Source organism: Microtus ochrogaster, chromosome 1 (genome assembly GCF_000317375.1).
Source record: "Microtus ochrogaster isolate Prairie Vole_2 chromosome 1, MicOch1.0, whole genome shotgun sequence".
NCBI classification, from domain to species: domain Eukaryota; kingdom Metazoa; phylum Chordata; class Mammalia; order Rodentia; family Cricetidae; genus Microtus; species Microtus ochrogaster.
In genome coordinates, this window is record NC_022009.1 from 16,381,828 (window position 1) to 16,399,055 (window position 17,228).

The 17,228-nt window shown below is 34.9% G+C and overlaps 1 protein-coding gene across 15 annotated transcripts in view; it reads left to right on the forward strand.

Annotated features, from left to right (window-relative positions):
- Gphn (gephyrin) overlaps nucleotides 1-17,228 on the forward strand; it is a 351,545-nt gene that overhangs the window by 225,255 nt on the left and 109,062 nt on the right. For 5 of the 15 annotated variants that reach the window (XM_026779610.1, XM_026779623.1, XM_026779627.1 and 2 more), the window contains 2 exons: nucleotides 696-752; nucleotides 7,383-7,424. The exons of 4 other annotated variants lie outside the window; for them this stretch is intronic. In XM_026779610.1, the coding sequence (XP_026635411.1) occupies nucleotides 696-752; nucleotides 7,383-7,424 (99 nt within the window). The remainder of the gene's footprint in view (nucleotides 1-695; nucleotides 753-7,382; nucleotides 7,425-17,228) is intronic. 6 more of the 15 variants (XM_026779620.1, XM_026779629.1, XM_026779637.1 and 3 more) reach the window with 2 other exon arrangements.

Sequence of the window (17,228 nt, forward strand, 5' to 3'; positions counted from 1 at the left end):
GAGAGAATCCCTTGTACCTCTCAGTATCGCCTTCAATTGGTGAGATTCCCCTGGTTTCTCCAACCTCATTAGAACTCGTATTATATGTACACACCACCACACCAGGCTTTATTTCCCTGTTTTCTCTTAAAGAAACTTTAGATGAAATAAGAAAAAGCTTTAAAGAGTTAATATATCTTGTATTGGTCTGGCATTAAAATTTTCTGATTGGCAGCATAATTGTTTAATTGGGAATCATGTCACCAGTAAGAATGATGCTTGTTGGGACTGATCTTTCCACTTAAAGAACACTCATGTTTCTTGTCATACCATTGATGTTTTCTGATATTACAATAGAATAGACATTTAAACACTGAAAGAGAAAACGTGCATAGGTATATTTGTAATTCTTTGTTTTTTGTAAGCTAAATGCAAATGTAACACTACTCCAGATACTGCTTCATCAGAAGTCCCCAAGATAACCAAAAGTAAGTGCCAATTTCCTCCTCTCAGGAATAGTGCCATACCAGAAACTGAATTCTAGAGATCTATTTACAGAGCATGTCATATAGCATCTGGGTTAGTTAACTCCTTGATCTTATAAGAGGAGCCAGAGTCAATTGATGAATTGCATGTACTGCTTACTAATGTGTAGAAAAAATTTAAGTTCACTTTTTCTTTATTCTGTCTTTTTTACCCATCTTCCCTCATTGTAGCAAATTAGACGGCCGGATGAAAGCAAAGGAGTTGCTAGTAGAGTTGGATCCCTCAAAGTAAATATGTTTCTAACATTTTTTGGCAAGATTTTGTCTATAGCCTACACTTCTTCCTTTTTGGAGGGTGGAGGGAGGAAGGGGGCTTTTTCCATTTTCCACCATCCCATTTTTTATTTTAATATTTTTATTGGCTGTTGGGTCATATTATTTTTGTTTTGTTTTCAGCTACACATAGAGCAACCAGCTGAAGGCAAGCTGCCAAATAACTAGCTTTGAAAGGCACCACAAACAAGAAAGGGCAACTGCCTCATTACATGTGCCTGTGATTTGGGGCTCTAGAGTAAACCGTTCCTCTGACTGATGTCAATGGTTATGTGCTAAAATTCCTCTTAAATAGAGACTAACACATTCTCAGAATGTCACCTCCCTTTTAACCTATTTTATAAAAGGCATTGAATCTTATTTTAGTGTTTTTACCAGATTAATTCATTCCATAGTAAAAATTACTGTGAGTTAATAACATATATTGAATATATATCATGTAAAGAACTTAGAAGAAATGCTTTATGATGCCAGTATAATGGACCCCCATGCACAACTTTTAGTGTTAAAGCACTCTTAGTACTTCTTTTTTAGCCTTTAAAAGTTGTTGTAATATTAGGCAAAAACATATATATTAAAATATTTACCCACTTTGTACATAATCTTCTAATATACAGTTAAGGTTTCTGATTTTCTGATCCTATTTGTTAATGTCTAAATGTCACTTGCTCTATATATATTGAGCACTTGGTACTCTTATCATTTATTTAGTCACAACTTTTAATGATACTATCATAAATACAAATTAGAAAATTGTTAACTATAAAATAGACAAAATTAAACTTAACCATTGTTTTACATCTCAATCCCAAATATCCTCACAGCAGTAACAACTCTTAAAATTAGTCAAAATGCAAGATAATTCAGTGCCCGAGATGTCATATAATTTACTAACTATATTAAAGTCTAATTAACTCAATCATTTCAGATTTCTCCATAGCTCCAATTCACTTCCACTTAAGAGTTTTTTTAAAGACAAATTTCTGTACTCTTTCCTCCTCCTTGATTCTTCTGCCTTCTTAGTTTTGCCTTTTTGTTGATTGTGAGTATGTGCAAACATGAATGCACATGGATGAACCTGTGTTTGTATGTCTGTGTTCTTTATTAAGAAAAGCCATGCTCTTTGTTTCTTAACACTGGCTTTTGGTAGCTAGCCTTTACAACTAAAAGTTACCTCTGTAGAGGATGGCACATGGTGATGTGCGCCAGTCTCAGAAATTAGGGTACTTAGCAGTATTTGGTCAATAGAATGTAGTGATGAACCAATAGCGTTCCTCGCTGTATCATACTTAAAGAGACAGTAAGTCTGTGGTGGTGTACAGTACTGATTAGGACACAAGATACAATATAATACAAGTCTAATAATAACTGATAGTGAACTGAACTTAAGCATCCATCTATAACTGTAGTACCTGATATAAATAAATTTACGTGTATGAGTGAATGTGAGTGTAACTGAAGTTCAGTTCTGAGATTTTATATATATATAATCTAAAAGTTATATGTATCTTTAAAAGTTTTTATACTTGCTTAAGAATAAAACACTCATTTTATAGTTCAGTCAGCTTGTTTCAATATGGATATAACCTTAGATTGAAAACTCTGTTTGCGGGGGAAGGCAAATTTCCTGGTCTTTAATATGTTTATGCTGTATAGCTATCAAGTAGAAAATCTTAGAATGAATCTCCAGGACATTATAAAAGTAGTTATTATATATACTTAACTATTTTGGTGAAAAAAAATGTTTGAACAAAATAAAATGTTGGCTTCCAAGTCACAAGTTTGTTGAAAATGTTATATTCTTATGTTATAGAAAAATCTGCGGTATTTTGAAATGTTTGCCAAGGGCAGTCAGAGTGTATAGTACTATAAACTTGTTTTAAAAGGAAAAATGAAAAGAAAACAAGTTGCCTTTCCAGTTCCTGTTGTGACCTTTACATGGACCTCCATGAAAAGCTGGAGGAGCTCTGAGATCACCAAGATGTCAATGTGACAGGGTACTCTCCCAGAGCAGTGTATGGTTTCCCTCATTTCCTGAAACTCAGCTGACAGGTATTCCCAGTCTGACTGCTTTACCTCTCATCTCCAGCTTCTCCGTTTCCTGTCTCTTATCCCTTTCTTTCTTAGTTAGCTGTGGTATCATACTCAGGTTTATAAAAATAAAGATTAAATTGAATGTATAAAAAACTAGTAGGCTACACAACTAATATTACAGTTGATTTAGTAAAATTTGGGCCCTGATATAAAGTAAGAACTTTTCAGAATCAATGCAACCATAATGTTGTAATTTTCTAAAGACCTCTTCATTGGCATCTGTTTAGCACTTCTTCGCTTGGCTATGTATTTTGCCTATTATTGAGCATGTCAGCAATATTGTAAATTATTGACTGGACCTAAAAAGTAAAGACTTGGTGATTCAGTTTGAGTTTTCAGGGAAAATTATGAATGTTTAATGGTCATATATTATCTGACCAGTAGATACACATGTTCAGATTTTTAATAGACCTCTCTAAACTCAGATACCTTTGGAATAATTATGTCATATTTTGTGTAGAAAGAAATTTAGCAGCAAGCAGCTTTTCCAAGAATGGTTTACTCTAGCATCTTGTAAATATTTGAGTATAGGCCCATATTACACAAGGCATCTTTTGAAAGAGAACACCAGCATAGAGCCTCTTGACATCGTACTGCAGTGTATAGCCAGAAACTAGAAACTATTTTTATAATATAGTTTCCTCTAAATACGTCTTTTCAAAAGGTAATCATTTTCAAAATGGATATATAAATATGACAATAAAATTAAATTGTTGTACTAAATAGCTTGTCTCTGACCTTCCCTTTCTAGGTAGGACTTCAAAAAAGTTTTTATGAATCTAACTCATGGATTTATTTCTCCTGAGATTATTGCCTTTCATCTAATTCATACTGCTATATTTATTTTGCCATAAAATAAAGTAAAACTTAATTATCTTATATCTCAGCTTTTTTAAAAAGTATCCTGTATATTATATGTATTTATATTACATATATTTCTGATTATTAAAATAAAAATCATTTTACTAATTTTAGTCACTAACTTGTGAAAACTAAAGAGAAAGAAATTAATATGTCTCATTGTTCTACTTCCTTCTTTGAGCAAGACCTTCTTTTCCATGTGTATTAGGAATTCATTTTTCTCCTAAACTTTTAAAAAATATTTTAGAGTGTTTTGTTGTAAACATTGTATTTTTATGTTTATTACCTTATTAGATCTTAGTAAAAGTAACATGATTACCTTTTAGGTCATATTGAATTGACTCTCTGTACTCACCTAAAATCCCATGTCTTTCAAAGGAAATTTAAATCAAGTGAGATAGATACCCTGACACGATCAAACAATACAACTGTACTTTAATATTTAGCTCTTAGTAATATAAAAAAAAATGTCTGCATTGAGTCCATTAACTGATACTGAGTAGGAACACACTACTGGAGCATTAGTCCTTAGATGAGTGAGCAGCCAGTAGACCTTACTAAGTAGACAATATGTTTATGTAGAGTTCCTTTCTATAGGCACATATTAGTGTCTGTCAGTCCTCATACATAAAACATTTTTTGAGCCACCTGTATCTCCTGTTTGATAAGCTGACATTTACATTAATAATTTGCATTTGCTTACCACTTGTTTATAGTAATTATATTAAAATCCTAACTCTTGCAGGAGATGATCAGTCATAAATATGGCCAGTCTTTAATAATGATAACAGTAATTTAATCTTAGGAATATTATCCAAAATGGGCTAATTGTAGTAATTTTCACATTATTAGAATTCTCTTAATGTGAAAAACTTATTCCTGAATTTTTTTTTTATTGAGAAAAGGAAAAAAAGGTATCCGCCTCCTCCCAGCCTCCCATTTCCCTCCCCCTCCTCCCACCCTTCTCCCCCCCCCCAAACTCCTCTCCCCCTCCCTCTCCAGTCCAAAGAGCAGTCAGGGTGCCCTGCCCTGGGGAAAGTCCAAGGTCCGCCCCCCTCCGTCCATATCTAGGAAGGTGAACATCCAAACTGGCTAGGCTCCCACAGAGCCAGAACATGAAGTAGGGTCAAAACCCCGTGCCATTGTCCTTGGCTTCTTATCAGCCCTCATTGTTCGCCATGTTCAGAGTCCGGTTTTATCCCATGCTTTCTCAGTCACAGTCCAGCTGGCCTTGGTGAGCTCCCAATAGATCAGCCCCATTGTCTCAGTGGGTGGGTGCGCCCCTCGTGGTCCTGACTTCCTTGCTCATGTTCTCCCTCCTTCTGCTCCTCATTGGGACCTTGGGAGCTCAGACCAGTGCTCCAGTGTGGGTCTCTGTCTCTATCTCCATCCATCACCAGATGAAGGTTCTATGGTGGTATGCAAGATATTCGTCAGTATTGCTATAGGATAGGGTCATCTCAGGTTGCCTAACCTCAGCTGCCCAAGGGACCAACTGGGGACATCACCATGGGCTCCTGGGAGCCACTCCAGGGTCAAGTCTCCTGCCAACCGTAAAGTGGCTCCCCCAACTAAGAACTGTGGTTCCGTGCTCCCCTGTCCAACCTTCCTCCATCCCAATCCTCCTGTTTCCCCAAGTTCGCCCCCTCCTCCCCTCTAACTTTTCTCTCCCCATCTTCCCCTACCCCTATCCCACCCCACCCCCAAGATCCCAACCTTCTCCCTGGCAATTTTGTCTACTTCCCATAGCCAAGAGGATAACTATATGTTTTTCCTTGGGTTCACCTTCTTATTTAGTTTCCTTAGGTTCACCAATTGTATTCACAAATTTTATTTTTAATGAAAATAAGAAAGCTCTATTTTATCTTATGCTTTAAATAAGAAGATACAGTTTTGAAACTTTATAATGCCTAAAATATTTGAAGTATTCATATCTGTAAGGTGTTTAATGCTCACTGTGGAATTGGCGCTCTCAAAACTGTCTTTAAGCCTGGCAGTGGTGGTGCACACCTCTAACTACAGCACTCAGGAGGCAGAGGCAAGTGAGTTGCAGGACAGCCAGGGATACATAGAGAAACTCCATTCTGAAAAACAAACAAAAACAAAAACAAATTAACTTTAATATAAGACACTAATGATACCTCGGCTTGAAACAGCAAATAGTAAAAAAGAGGCAAAATTCTCAAACTGTTTTAAATAGAATAAGTATGCAAAGATTTTCTTAGAACTGTGATTTTGCTATGGAAAATTTAATGCACAAAGTTGAAAGTGTATTTCTTTTCTTAATATATAAAGTTAACCATATTTTAGAAACTACCTCAAAGCATAAGTGACAGTGGTAGTTTTATCCCAAATCAGTAAGGCAATAAACTTAAAAAGTTCAAAAAATTAGTTTTTTAATGATAGGGTAAAGAGTTTATATGATCTTTAATTCAATAAATGCTTGATGAATACCTACTATATTTTGTTATAGATGCTAGAATTATGTTAAATAGCAAATATAGTGAGGTTGTTTCTGATTTTTCCACTTTATCATCCTTTCCAATTTCCTTAACTTTGTATTCTGAAACCTCACACAGAACTTGTGACTAGAAAATGCATTGGTAACTGTTTCAGTTCCAATGGCATAATGAAAATTAATGTAGGACAAGCAACAAAATGTATCATGTTGGCATCACAACTAAGAAATTAGAACAAACCAAAGCACCACCAATTCCAAGTCATAAAGCTCAGCCTGGAGTGACAGAACTGTAGTGCTTATCACTCAGGAGCCTGAAGCAGGAGGATCACCGGAGCTCAGTGACAGTAAGGGATGGACTTGATCGTGAAGATTAAACATAGCTTTAGGTATAAAATGACTATATTAAGAAACAGTAATAAAATAGCTGTTTTAAAAGTTGGTGAAGCTGTATTTGCTGGCACACGGCTAAAGTCTTAGCAAGGCTAAAGAAGAAGGACTACATATAGAAACCAACCTGGGCTACATAGTCAGTTCTAACCCAGCCTGAATCAGATAGCCAGACTCTATATCTGAAACATAGGGGAGGGAGTGACAAACACACACAGAGAAATAATGACTAAAAACAATGGTTAAAAGTAAATGTGGGAAAAGGATATATATAATATTTTATGGTGTTGCTGACATATATATATTGAGAATGGGTTGTTCATTAATACTGAAAATTAAATAAGAAGGAATATCAGATTACTTAAACTAGCTTTCCTGTCATCTTTACTGAATAATATAAAGATGTACAGTAAATATACAAACCAATGAAGATCAATGTGGAACCATAGGGAAAAAAATGTTTGTTATTCTGCTTTCTCCCTAATTGAGCATCTTCTCAGCAAGTCCATACCACAACCTGTATGAATAAGGATATCATATCATCTCTATAATTATACTTCTTTTTGAAAATTAGGAGGAAGTGGATTTTGATGTTTCTTTGTTTTTTAATTATGAGTTTCTCTTTCAAATGACTTAAGTCTTGAGATATGTTCCCTTGTCAGGCTGTTTTCTTATTTATATGGCAAATTTGTTGGTGATAAAGCCATGTAAACCTTCCGAGACCCTTAATATTCTACCATTTCCTCTTTAACAGTGTTTTCTTTTCTCCACTGCACAACCAGGCTCGGCTTCCGTCGTGCTCATCCACCTATAGTGTGTCTGAGGTATATTTTGCACGTGTCCTTTTACATGGTCAATAACATGCTCGCACTCACCCCCCTTTTTTTTTGCCTTAATTTATTTTGCCTTGCTCTTTGCCGTTGGCTGAAAGGGGTGAGGGTATCAGTGGGGAAAAGTCACCAGTTTTAGGGAAATTTTCTATACTACACTCTTGTCAAAATTACTTGGCTTCCAGTACTCATGTATTACACTGAAATAGCTAACACACAAATAGCCAACTTGATTGTTATTGCTACCTTCCTCCATAATAATTTCTCTGAACTAGGTAATTTATCTTTAAGCTTGAATTGTCTAAAGAAAAAGAATCTACTTTGAGCATACATGTATCTGTTACTGATACTGAAAATTTGAATTCAATTAGTGAGAATCCCTTCCCATTATCCAAACACATAGGAAACCTTCAAGAATTGACCATTGAAAGGGAAATTGTGAGAAAAAGCAAATTATTTCATTCATGTGTATTTAAAACTAAAGATTCCTTTCCTCTTTAAAATCTTTAAAAATTATATCCAGGTAGTGGGTGAGACATGCCTTTAATCCCAGCATTCTAGAGGCAGAGACAAGTGGATCTTTGAGTTCAAGGTCAGGCTGGTCTGCAAAGCCAGTTCCAGGGCAGCCAGTACTACACAAAGAAACCCAGCCTTGCAAACAAAAAGAAGTAGGATTACTTAGTTTCCCTGTTACTTGTGCTTTTCTTAAGATTCTTATCGTACAAGAGACTATATTAATTGTGAGAATCATGCTCTTTTATTAAATATGTAATATGAAATCAGGCCTGTGTTCTTGTCTTCTTAGGATTTAATTTTTCCCTTTCTGTTGTACTAAATAGCATACATAATTTTCTCATTTCTGAAAAGTAAATTTCCAAAATATTACTAACATACTTTGACTATATCATGGGCTAAGTCTGGATTCCAAAGCAGGAGCAAAGTTGAACAGATGTAAAGAAAAAAATTTAACTCTAAAGAAAAGAAAGTGAATAGCATATGAAATTTTAGATGTCAGTTTTTATTGCATAGCATATTTATCCATATTTACATAACTCCAATAACTATTTTCAGACCAGTATTGTCAGTATAATTTTGATCAAAAGAATATTATGCATGATGCAGTTCCTTTTAAAATGACACTCTCTAAAATAACAATTTATTTGTGCAGAAAAACAATTAGCATCTTTAGATTTTAAATTTAGAAAGTTTTAGAAAGTCCTAATAAAGTTTAATTTATTGGGACAATAAAGTACAGCAATCCTGTTTAATTTTTATTTACTAAGTGACAATTGTCAATGACTTTTTTCCTTATAACTGACTTTATACAGATAGATAACTTTTCTCAGCCAAGAAAGAATTTCTTCATTATTCACAAACTTGGTTATATTAAAAACAAAGAGAATTTAGATAACTCTTAAATAACTCAGGAAACCTGTCATGAAAATAATACAAAGCTTTGAAACTCCCAATAAGAAAGATTACTGAACTACAAGGCCATCTATATTCTTCATTTGACTTTTTCTTTGTCATTTTGGTGTTTTAATGAGCAAATATGCTTGAAACATAATGGTGATGGCTTTAGCATAACCATGGTGGCCATGTACTGTGCCACTATCATCATCATGAATGAGGTCTCACCAAAAGCTGGGGGAGTTTTAATTATGATCTTCAATCCGTACAAAATACTTCTTAGAAGTAAATATTCATGTCAATATCTATGGAAGATTTAGGCCCCAAAATTATCTTAGAAATGATGTCCTTACTGGGGATCTTGGTTATTTACATCCATGAAAATGAAAAAAATTACTTTCCTCTTTGAAAAATCATTTTGGAACAGTAATTACTAAAAGGCAAATTAACTATTTATGCTGTCAACAAGGACTTTTTGAAAACATAGGTGTGTATCATACCATCATTACGTTTTTCATAGGCCCTTTTCTTAATACCACAGGCATGATTTCCATTATAACAAATACATAACACATTTTCTGCCACTTCATCTAGGCAGTTCTCCATTTCTCATGAGAGGGTATAAGAAGGCTACCATTGACATCATCTTCAATCACAGCCTGCAGTATCCATCAGGGTCTAACTTTCTCTGTGACAGAGGTGTGCAGAAGGACTCTCTGGTTTGAATGTAGAACTGGCTTTGGCGACTTGTGTATGCAGTGGCATTTGCTCTGTGACATTTGGCTCTTACAGGAATTTGGACTCTATGTGGGTTTGTGACATGTGGGCCTCCTTAATGGTCATAAAGTACGTTTCTCACTTGTCATTTGTAATAGGGTTTCTCTACTCTTCTCTGCCATCCTTCTGTCATCTCTCTGAAACATTTCTGTATTAATATTCAATCCAATAAATTTAAGATAAAGTAGAAATCTAATATTCATGATGATCATCTGCACAAAAGGTGTCTTCTATGATTGTTTCCTTTAATCTAAAGCTGGTAGCTGTTTCATAAACGTTAATTAAACTTTTCAGGAATGTTCTCACGTATCAATTTTTAAATGGAAACCTCTTTTAGGACTACTATAAACTGTAGTGTTTATTTTATAGCAGAACTATGTAAGTAGCCCCCAAACCTTCCATCGCTCAATATAATTGTCTTCCTACAATGATATCATCTTCACTTTACCTCTATTTCTGAAGAAACAGTGTCTAACTCCTGATATGGCACTTGACTTTGAAACTGTATAGTCAACTCTCTTGTATGCCATTCATTAAGATTAAATTATTAAATGTTGCTCAAAAGATCCTATCCCTGAGTTGTAAAGAACAAGGTAGTCCATAATCTCATGTGGCTAAATCTGCTTGACAAATAAGATTCCATGGCCCTTTTGTTTAAAGTAAATAAATAAAATATACCCCAAAAAAGGAAGAACTAATTTCTAAATTTCTGATACTCAAAATTTTCAGCATTGTTTTTGTTGTTTTTCCTTTTTTATATAAATTTATTTATTTATTAAAGATTTCTGTCTCTTCCCCGCCACCGCCTCCCATTTCCCTCCCCCTCCCCCAACCAAGTCCCCTCCCTCGTCAGCCCAAAGAGCAATCAGGGTTCCCTGCCCTGTGGGAAGTCCAAGGAACCCCCACCTCCATCCAGGTCCAGTAAGGTGAACATCCAGACTGCCTAGGCTCCCACAAAGCCAGTTCGTGCAGTAGGATCAGAAACCCATTGCCATTGTTCTTGGGTTCTCAGTAGTCTTCAAAAAGATTATTTCAGAGCTGAAGAAATAGCCTAACAGTTAAGAGCACTTGCTACTTTTTCAGAGGACACAAGTTTGATTCTAAGCATTCATACTAGACTATTGAGACCACTTGTACCTCCAGCTCCAGGGAATCTGACAGCCTCTTCCAACACACACACCCTCTTCCAACGCCACACACACAGGCGTGTACGCACACATACATGCACATGCAAAAAATAATTTTTTTAAAATATTGCTTCAGAGTTTCCTTATTTTAAACAAAAGTCAAATAAGTACTGTCTCCTGGTAGAAATGGTTTTCATTATGATCTATTTAAGAAACAGCAATATACCAGGTGTAGTAGCTCACACCTTTAGTCCCAGCACTCAGAAGTCAAAGGGAAGTGAATCTCTGTGAGTTCAAGGCCACCGTAGTCTGTATAATGAGTTCTAAGACAGCCAAAGTTGCACAGTAAGATGCTGTCTCAAAAAAATAAAAAGGTAATATATAATTGAAGTAAATATATGATTATATCACAACAACACACAGCATATAAAAATAAACATAAATATTTAACTTATTTTGCTTTTATACTCAAGATTGAACTCTTTAAAACCCTCTTTAATGTGCCAGATTTGTCCATAGTAAAGCTGGTTTATTTTGTTGGAAACTTAGAAGCTCATTACTTTCTTGTTGAGTAGACAAAGACTGGAATTTAATGATATGTCTATTTAATGCTTGACAACTTAAAGCTACTTAAATCCTAGCATGGTAGGTGTCCTTTGAATTCTAACACATGTCCCATAAAACCTGTTACCTTCCAGATAATTCTGTATGAGGAGTTTAAGGACCTATAATTTAGTTAGGTAAAATAAACTGAGAAAGGGGAAGATGCCATTCACAGATCTTAGTAGTAACCCTAGAAACTGGAAGGTTCTAAGTATGGTTGAAGCTATCTTTAGCCTTTGAGGGAGAGTGATACTATCAGAGATGAATGTCCCTATTCTTTTCAAACCCATGTTTTGCACATTTTATTTTTCTAATATTCTCTAGAAACCAACTCTTCTCCATTTGAGTAGGATATTGAACTATTCAGTTTTAATACTGAATATCATAGAAGAATTGTTTCAGTCCTGGGCAAACCAGAACAATTAGCTGTTCACTCCCTGTTATTACTCCAGTAAAGGTGAACATTCTTATGTCTATGTTCCTTTCTTCTTGCTTTTTTTGTGTAATTTCTATTACTTGTCTGTCAGAAATGCCTCCTCCACTTTATAGCTTAGGTATAGCTCAGGTTCATTCTCTTCCAGAGCCTCATCTAACAATTTCTGTTTGCCATTCACTCAAGGGAATTTTACTTGTACTTAAAGTCTTACCTTATATTACTTTTTCTTCTACAAATCTGTTTTTTTTTCTCTATTCTGTACATCTTGATCTCCTAGTCTGTCTTCACATGTGTCTACTGTGGCAATATGTGACACTACTGAAAATTCAGAGCAGAAACTTGATAGTTACTTCTCCCATATGACTAATGAAAATCCAACAGATTTTGCCTCTTCCCCCCGTCCCCCGGAACCTGTACCTCATTCTTTAGAACGACCTTTAGTGTTGTATTTGGGTTTCTTGTCTGAATCGGTAGATTAGTCTCCAGGTTAGCTCCCTTCCTATCATTGTCTGTTCTGCAAAAAAAAAAAAAAAAAAAAAAAGAAGAAGCCATCTTCACCTTGTTCACCATAGTTAACAAGTTAAATGTTGATGTAACTGTACCATTCCTCTTTAAAAATCAGTCATAGCTTCCATGACCTCTAGAAAGTGCCCTGTACCCACTGGATCAACCTTTCCCTCTATTATACCCTGTTCATAGACTAAACTTACTTTCAGCCATACCTAAAATTTCCCAGTTGAAAGGGCCACTAACATCTATCAATTGCTTCTTCTTTTTCCTCCAACTAATGCCAAGTTATATTACCCTACTACATTATACATCCTTAAAAATGTGTCCATAGGAATAGATTGAGTCCTCTTATAGCTTTCAAAATGAATCACGGGCTAACAATTTCAGTTACTTTAAGCAACACCTCACTGCCCCCATCGTCACCCCCCCAAGAAAAGACCTGTTCAATCAGTCCACCTCTAGGAAGCCTTTCCTGATAATGTGCCCCATTCCAGTCATTTTTTTACATATTTTCTATCTGTTTATACTGCTTTCATCATAGTACTTATGATGTGTGTTCACTTGGCTTTCTTTATTGTGTTCTGAGCTGCTAGAGATCAAGGGTGACTCCTTTACTCTATACCTATTTTAAAATTTTAAGCCGTTTTAGAAAAAACAGTAGATGTGATTTGATGAATGTGACTTATTCCCTAACTTATTTGTAATGCTATACACTCCACTAATAAGTTATAAAAGTAGGTTAAGTAAAGACATTGACTTAACTTCTTTTGGGGGTTTTTTGACATACAATAAACACTTAAGAAATATTATGTCTTTATCATGAGTTAAAACAGTCTCAAATACCCTATTGTCTGTTAGTGTCAAATATCCTTAAGATTTATATACATTTTTAATTCACTATAACATATTTTTTAAATATTTATTTATTTATTATGTATACAATATTCTGTCTGTGTGTGTGCCTGCAGGCTAGAAGAGGGCACCAGACCCCATTACAAATGGTTGTGAGCCACCATGTGGTTGCTGGGAATTGAACTCAGGACCTTTGGAAGAGCAGGCAATGCTCTTAACCACTGAGCCATCTCTCCAGCCCCACTATAACATATGTTAATTTAGGTTGGTAGCATTCCCATTTTGGGGGGTAGCTGAAATAATAGCTATATTTTTTATCTTTTCAACCATAATTCTTTATTGACCTTGGATATTGTGCGCAAGGAATCTCAGAAATTGTAGAATTGGTCTTCCTACCCTAATGCAAACCAGCACTAGCTGGCAAGCAGTATAAGCAGAAAGGAAGTTTGATTAATATGTACATTTCTACTTACTCTGTTTAAGTTGCTCCTTTCAATTATTAAAATGATTGACATCAAAATTTTTTACTTCTCAGTGGAATGTCCACCATTTTCTGTTATATTTCTTTATAACCATAGTCAACATTTTGTCTTCATTTTTCCTTCTCTTACTAAATCCGTTGTGTTTTCTATCAGGAAGTAATGTCAATGCTATTTGTGCAACTTCTGTAAATTCCAGAATTTTAAATATCCTGAGCAACTCATGTTATTTTCTTTATATGTTCCTATAGATTTACTGGCAGCATGGGTTTACTATTAACTCCTAGTACAATTTTTTTAGAATCCACAAAAGTATCTTCTTGATTTGTTGTAGTATATTTTTGTTTGTTTATTTCACACAAAGTGTGCATTTGGGTACAATAAAATGTACAACCTAGATTTCACTTCAGTAAGTAACATTATTACTTTTCCCTAGTCATCTTTTTTATTTTCACATCATTTCATTCTAATCCAGGTGTATTAATTAATTTTCTTGTTGCCATGATAAATATCTGTCTAAAATAACTTCAGGAAAGAAGAATTTATTGGGGCTGACCATTCAAAGTGTTATGATGTGGCATAATAAAGAAGGTGTAACTGAGGAAACAGTCTGCAGCTGTGGCAGCAGCTTGCTAACATCTGGGTTGTTCACAAGCAGAAACCAAACCAGAAGAGCTTCCTTTATGTCTCAAGAGCTAGTCCCCCAATAAACCCATTTCCTCCAGTTAAGCCCAGTCTCTTAAAGGTTTTGCCAGCTTGCTAGCTGGGGACCAGGTGGCTGAATACTTGAGTCTGGGATAGGAGACATTTCACATTTAAACTATAGCATTAGTGTTTTTTTTTTCCATTTAAACCATACAACACAGAAGTAATTTGTGTAGATGTTTTCTTACATTCTTGAAAAGATGGTTCACTCTAGATTTCTAAAAGAAATGTTCAATCATTTCATACAATGAATGTTAGTGCCTTGAGGGCTTAATTCTCTTCCATAATTGAGAAGATGCAGGAAAAAAATTATGTAGGTCCCTTAAACAGCATTTGTTGTATAAAGTCATGCCTTTTTTCTTTGGGAATTATCCTTATTGACTTTTAGAATCTTCAGTGAGCTAAGGTCAGAACTGCCTAAGTTTACATATATTTAAAATTTGAGAGAGAGAGAGAGAGAGAGAGAGAGAGAGAGAGAGAGAGAGAATGAGAGAGAGAATGAGAGAGAGAAAGAAAGAGAGAGAATGTTTTTCTTTCAGGGTTTTAAAACTTTGCATCTATCTTTTTGAGTGAATGTGGGAAAAAAACTATTTTAATTAGCTGCTTACCATATTATAAAAATGTTCGTTCTTTGGCTTTTAATAACCTTGCTCATAGTTTTAAAGTAAATTTGCCAGAATTAATTTGCCCTAGTTTTTAAATTCTTAATTGGGGCTAGAGCAAGAGCTTGGGCACAAGTACCTTAGTTTGTGTCCCTGGCCCCTGTGGAAAGCCAGACTTTGTGGTGTGGCATGTCTGTTATCAGAAAGCAGCAGGGACAGGCGTATCCCTGAGGCTAGTTTCCCAGTCTGCCTAGCAAACTCAGTGAGGACTGAGAAAGAAACCTGACATCCACCTCTACCCTTCCGTGCACACATGCTGAGTTTTTTTTTTTGTTTGTTTTTGTTTTTTGTTTTCAAAAATAAAACATTTATTTATTTAAAAATAAAACATTTATATTTTAACAAAATCACCAAATGTCTCAGAATAGCTGAAAGCTGAAGATTTCATAATCTTATTTTTATCTGTCTTGCTGACATTATCTTCTTTATTCTAAATCCCTCCCTCCTTGCCCGCTCTTCCAATACTGTGAAACTAATTGTAGTTCTATATGCTGCTTGCCTGAGAAAATTTTATTCAAAGAATATATTCTTTTACAGTTTCACATTTATACATTATTTACTTTGAATATATTACCCATATCCTCTCTTTTCTCTGTTTCCCTCCCACCAAACCCTTTCTTCTTGAACCCTACATGCTGAGTTTTAATTTAGAGCTAAATTTGAATCCTAACCTGGGACTCAAAACCCCAGCCCTTACTAGCTCTGTTGTGTTAACTTCTCTACAGCTATTATTTCTACTATTTCACACAGTATAAAATAATATACCATTTATCCTTATAAAATTTTAATGATAGAACTTTTTAATATGGTAAAAATTAAACAACTTAGTGCTGAAGACTTAAGAGTGTCTACTGCTCTTAAAGAAAACCAGAGCTATATTCTCCAACCTACACTGGGTAGTTATACCAGTCCAGCTCTAGGGTATCCTACACATACTCTACAGACACCTGCTCTCCCATGCTTATATCCAGTTTTATAAGTAGATAAATCTTTTAAAAAACTGAACAGCTGAATACATCTGTGCATTAACTAATATTTAGATTTAATCAATAACTATTTTATCTATTTATAGTAAAGACACTAAGTTACTTTTAGCTCAAAAGAATTCATTCAGATTTGTTGCCTGATAATTTTTCACATGATGAAGTGTTTTATATATAGTAACTAGAAATAATATATATATTAAATAGAATCTGATTGAAAGATTAATTGTTAGTCTGGGGATATAGCTCAATAAGTAAAATGTTTACTCATCATGTATAAAGCCCTGAGTAGTTCAGTCCTAACACATAAGCAAGTTGTGGTTTTGAGGTGCCTGTGGTTCCAGCAATCTTGTGGCAGGAAGATAAGAAGTGTCTCTGTCTCTGTCTCTCTCTCTCTTTCTCTCTCTCTCTCTCCAGGTCCCCTCCTACTGGTCCCTCTCCCCTTTCTGATCTCCTCTTCCCCCATACTCTGATTGTCCCCACCCCCATCCCCACTTCTGTCTCTCTGGTCTTTTTGTTTTCTGCCTTCAGTTTCTGTCCCCACTTCCCTCTCTTCCTTCCTCCCTCCCTTGCCCCCTTAGTTTATTTGAAAGACCAAGTGTTATCACTTTCCTTATCAACTTGACCTAACGTGGTCAATACTTGTACCATCTCTTACTACTTTTCTCTAATCATTGTAAAGTAAATAAAATAAGATTATGTGAACATCTATTTACTTTCCTTTCATTCTTTGATTTAACTAGCTTATTTGTTTGGTTTTTCTGTTATCTTTTTCCCAAAACTTTTTCTCAAATATACTGTTTAGGTTATTTATGTATACATACTTCTTCTAAACAATGACTATTATGAATATATAGTATTATTTATTATCATTTTTATATTGCCTTTGAATTGCATTATATGTGAGACTTTATGGGAGTCACCATAATTAAGGCAAGAAGATTCTCATGAAGATGACTTTTAAAATAGTACCAGATTCTAAGCTGTTTTTCAACAGTTCATATTATCCTTGATGAGGAGAGATGATTATCATTGAAGTATATGTGTGAAAATGTCATGAATAAACTCTTGTTTTTAAGTTTTGATATAATGTTTTATTGATTCTTGAATGATTTCTTACAATGTATTTGGATCATATTCACCCCAACTCCTCCCAGATTCACCTCACACCACACCACCTACAACCAACTAGATGTCCTTGTTAATGCTCTTTAACTTTCATTGTTACATGTATGCATAAAAACTTATATATAT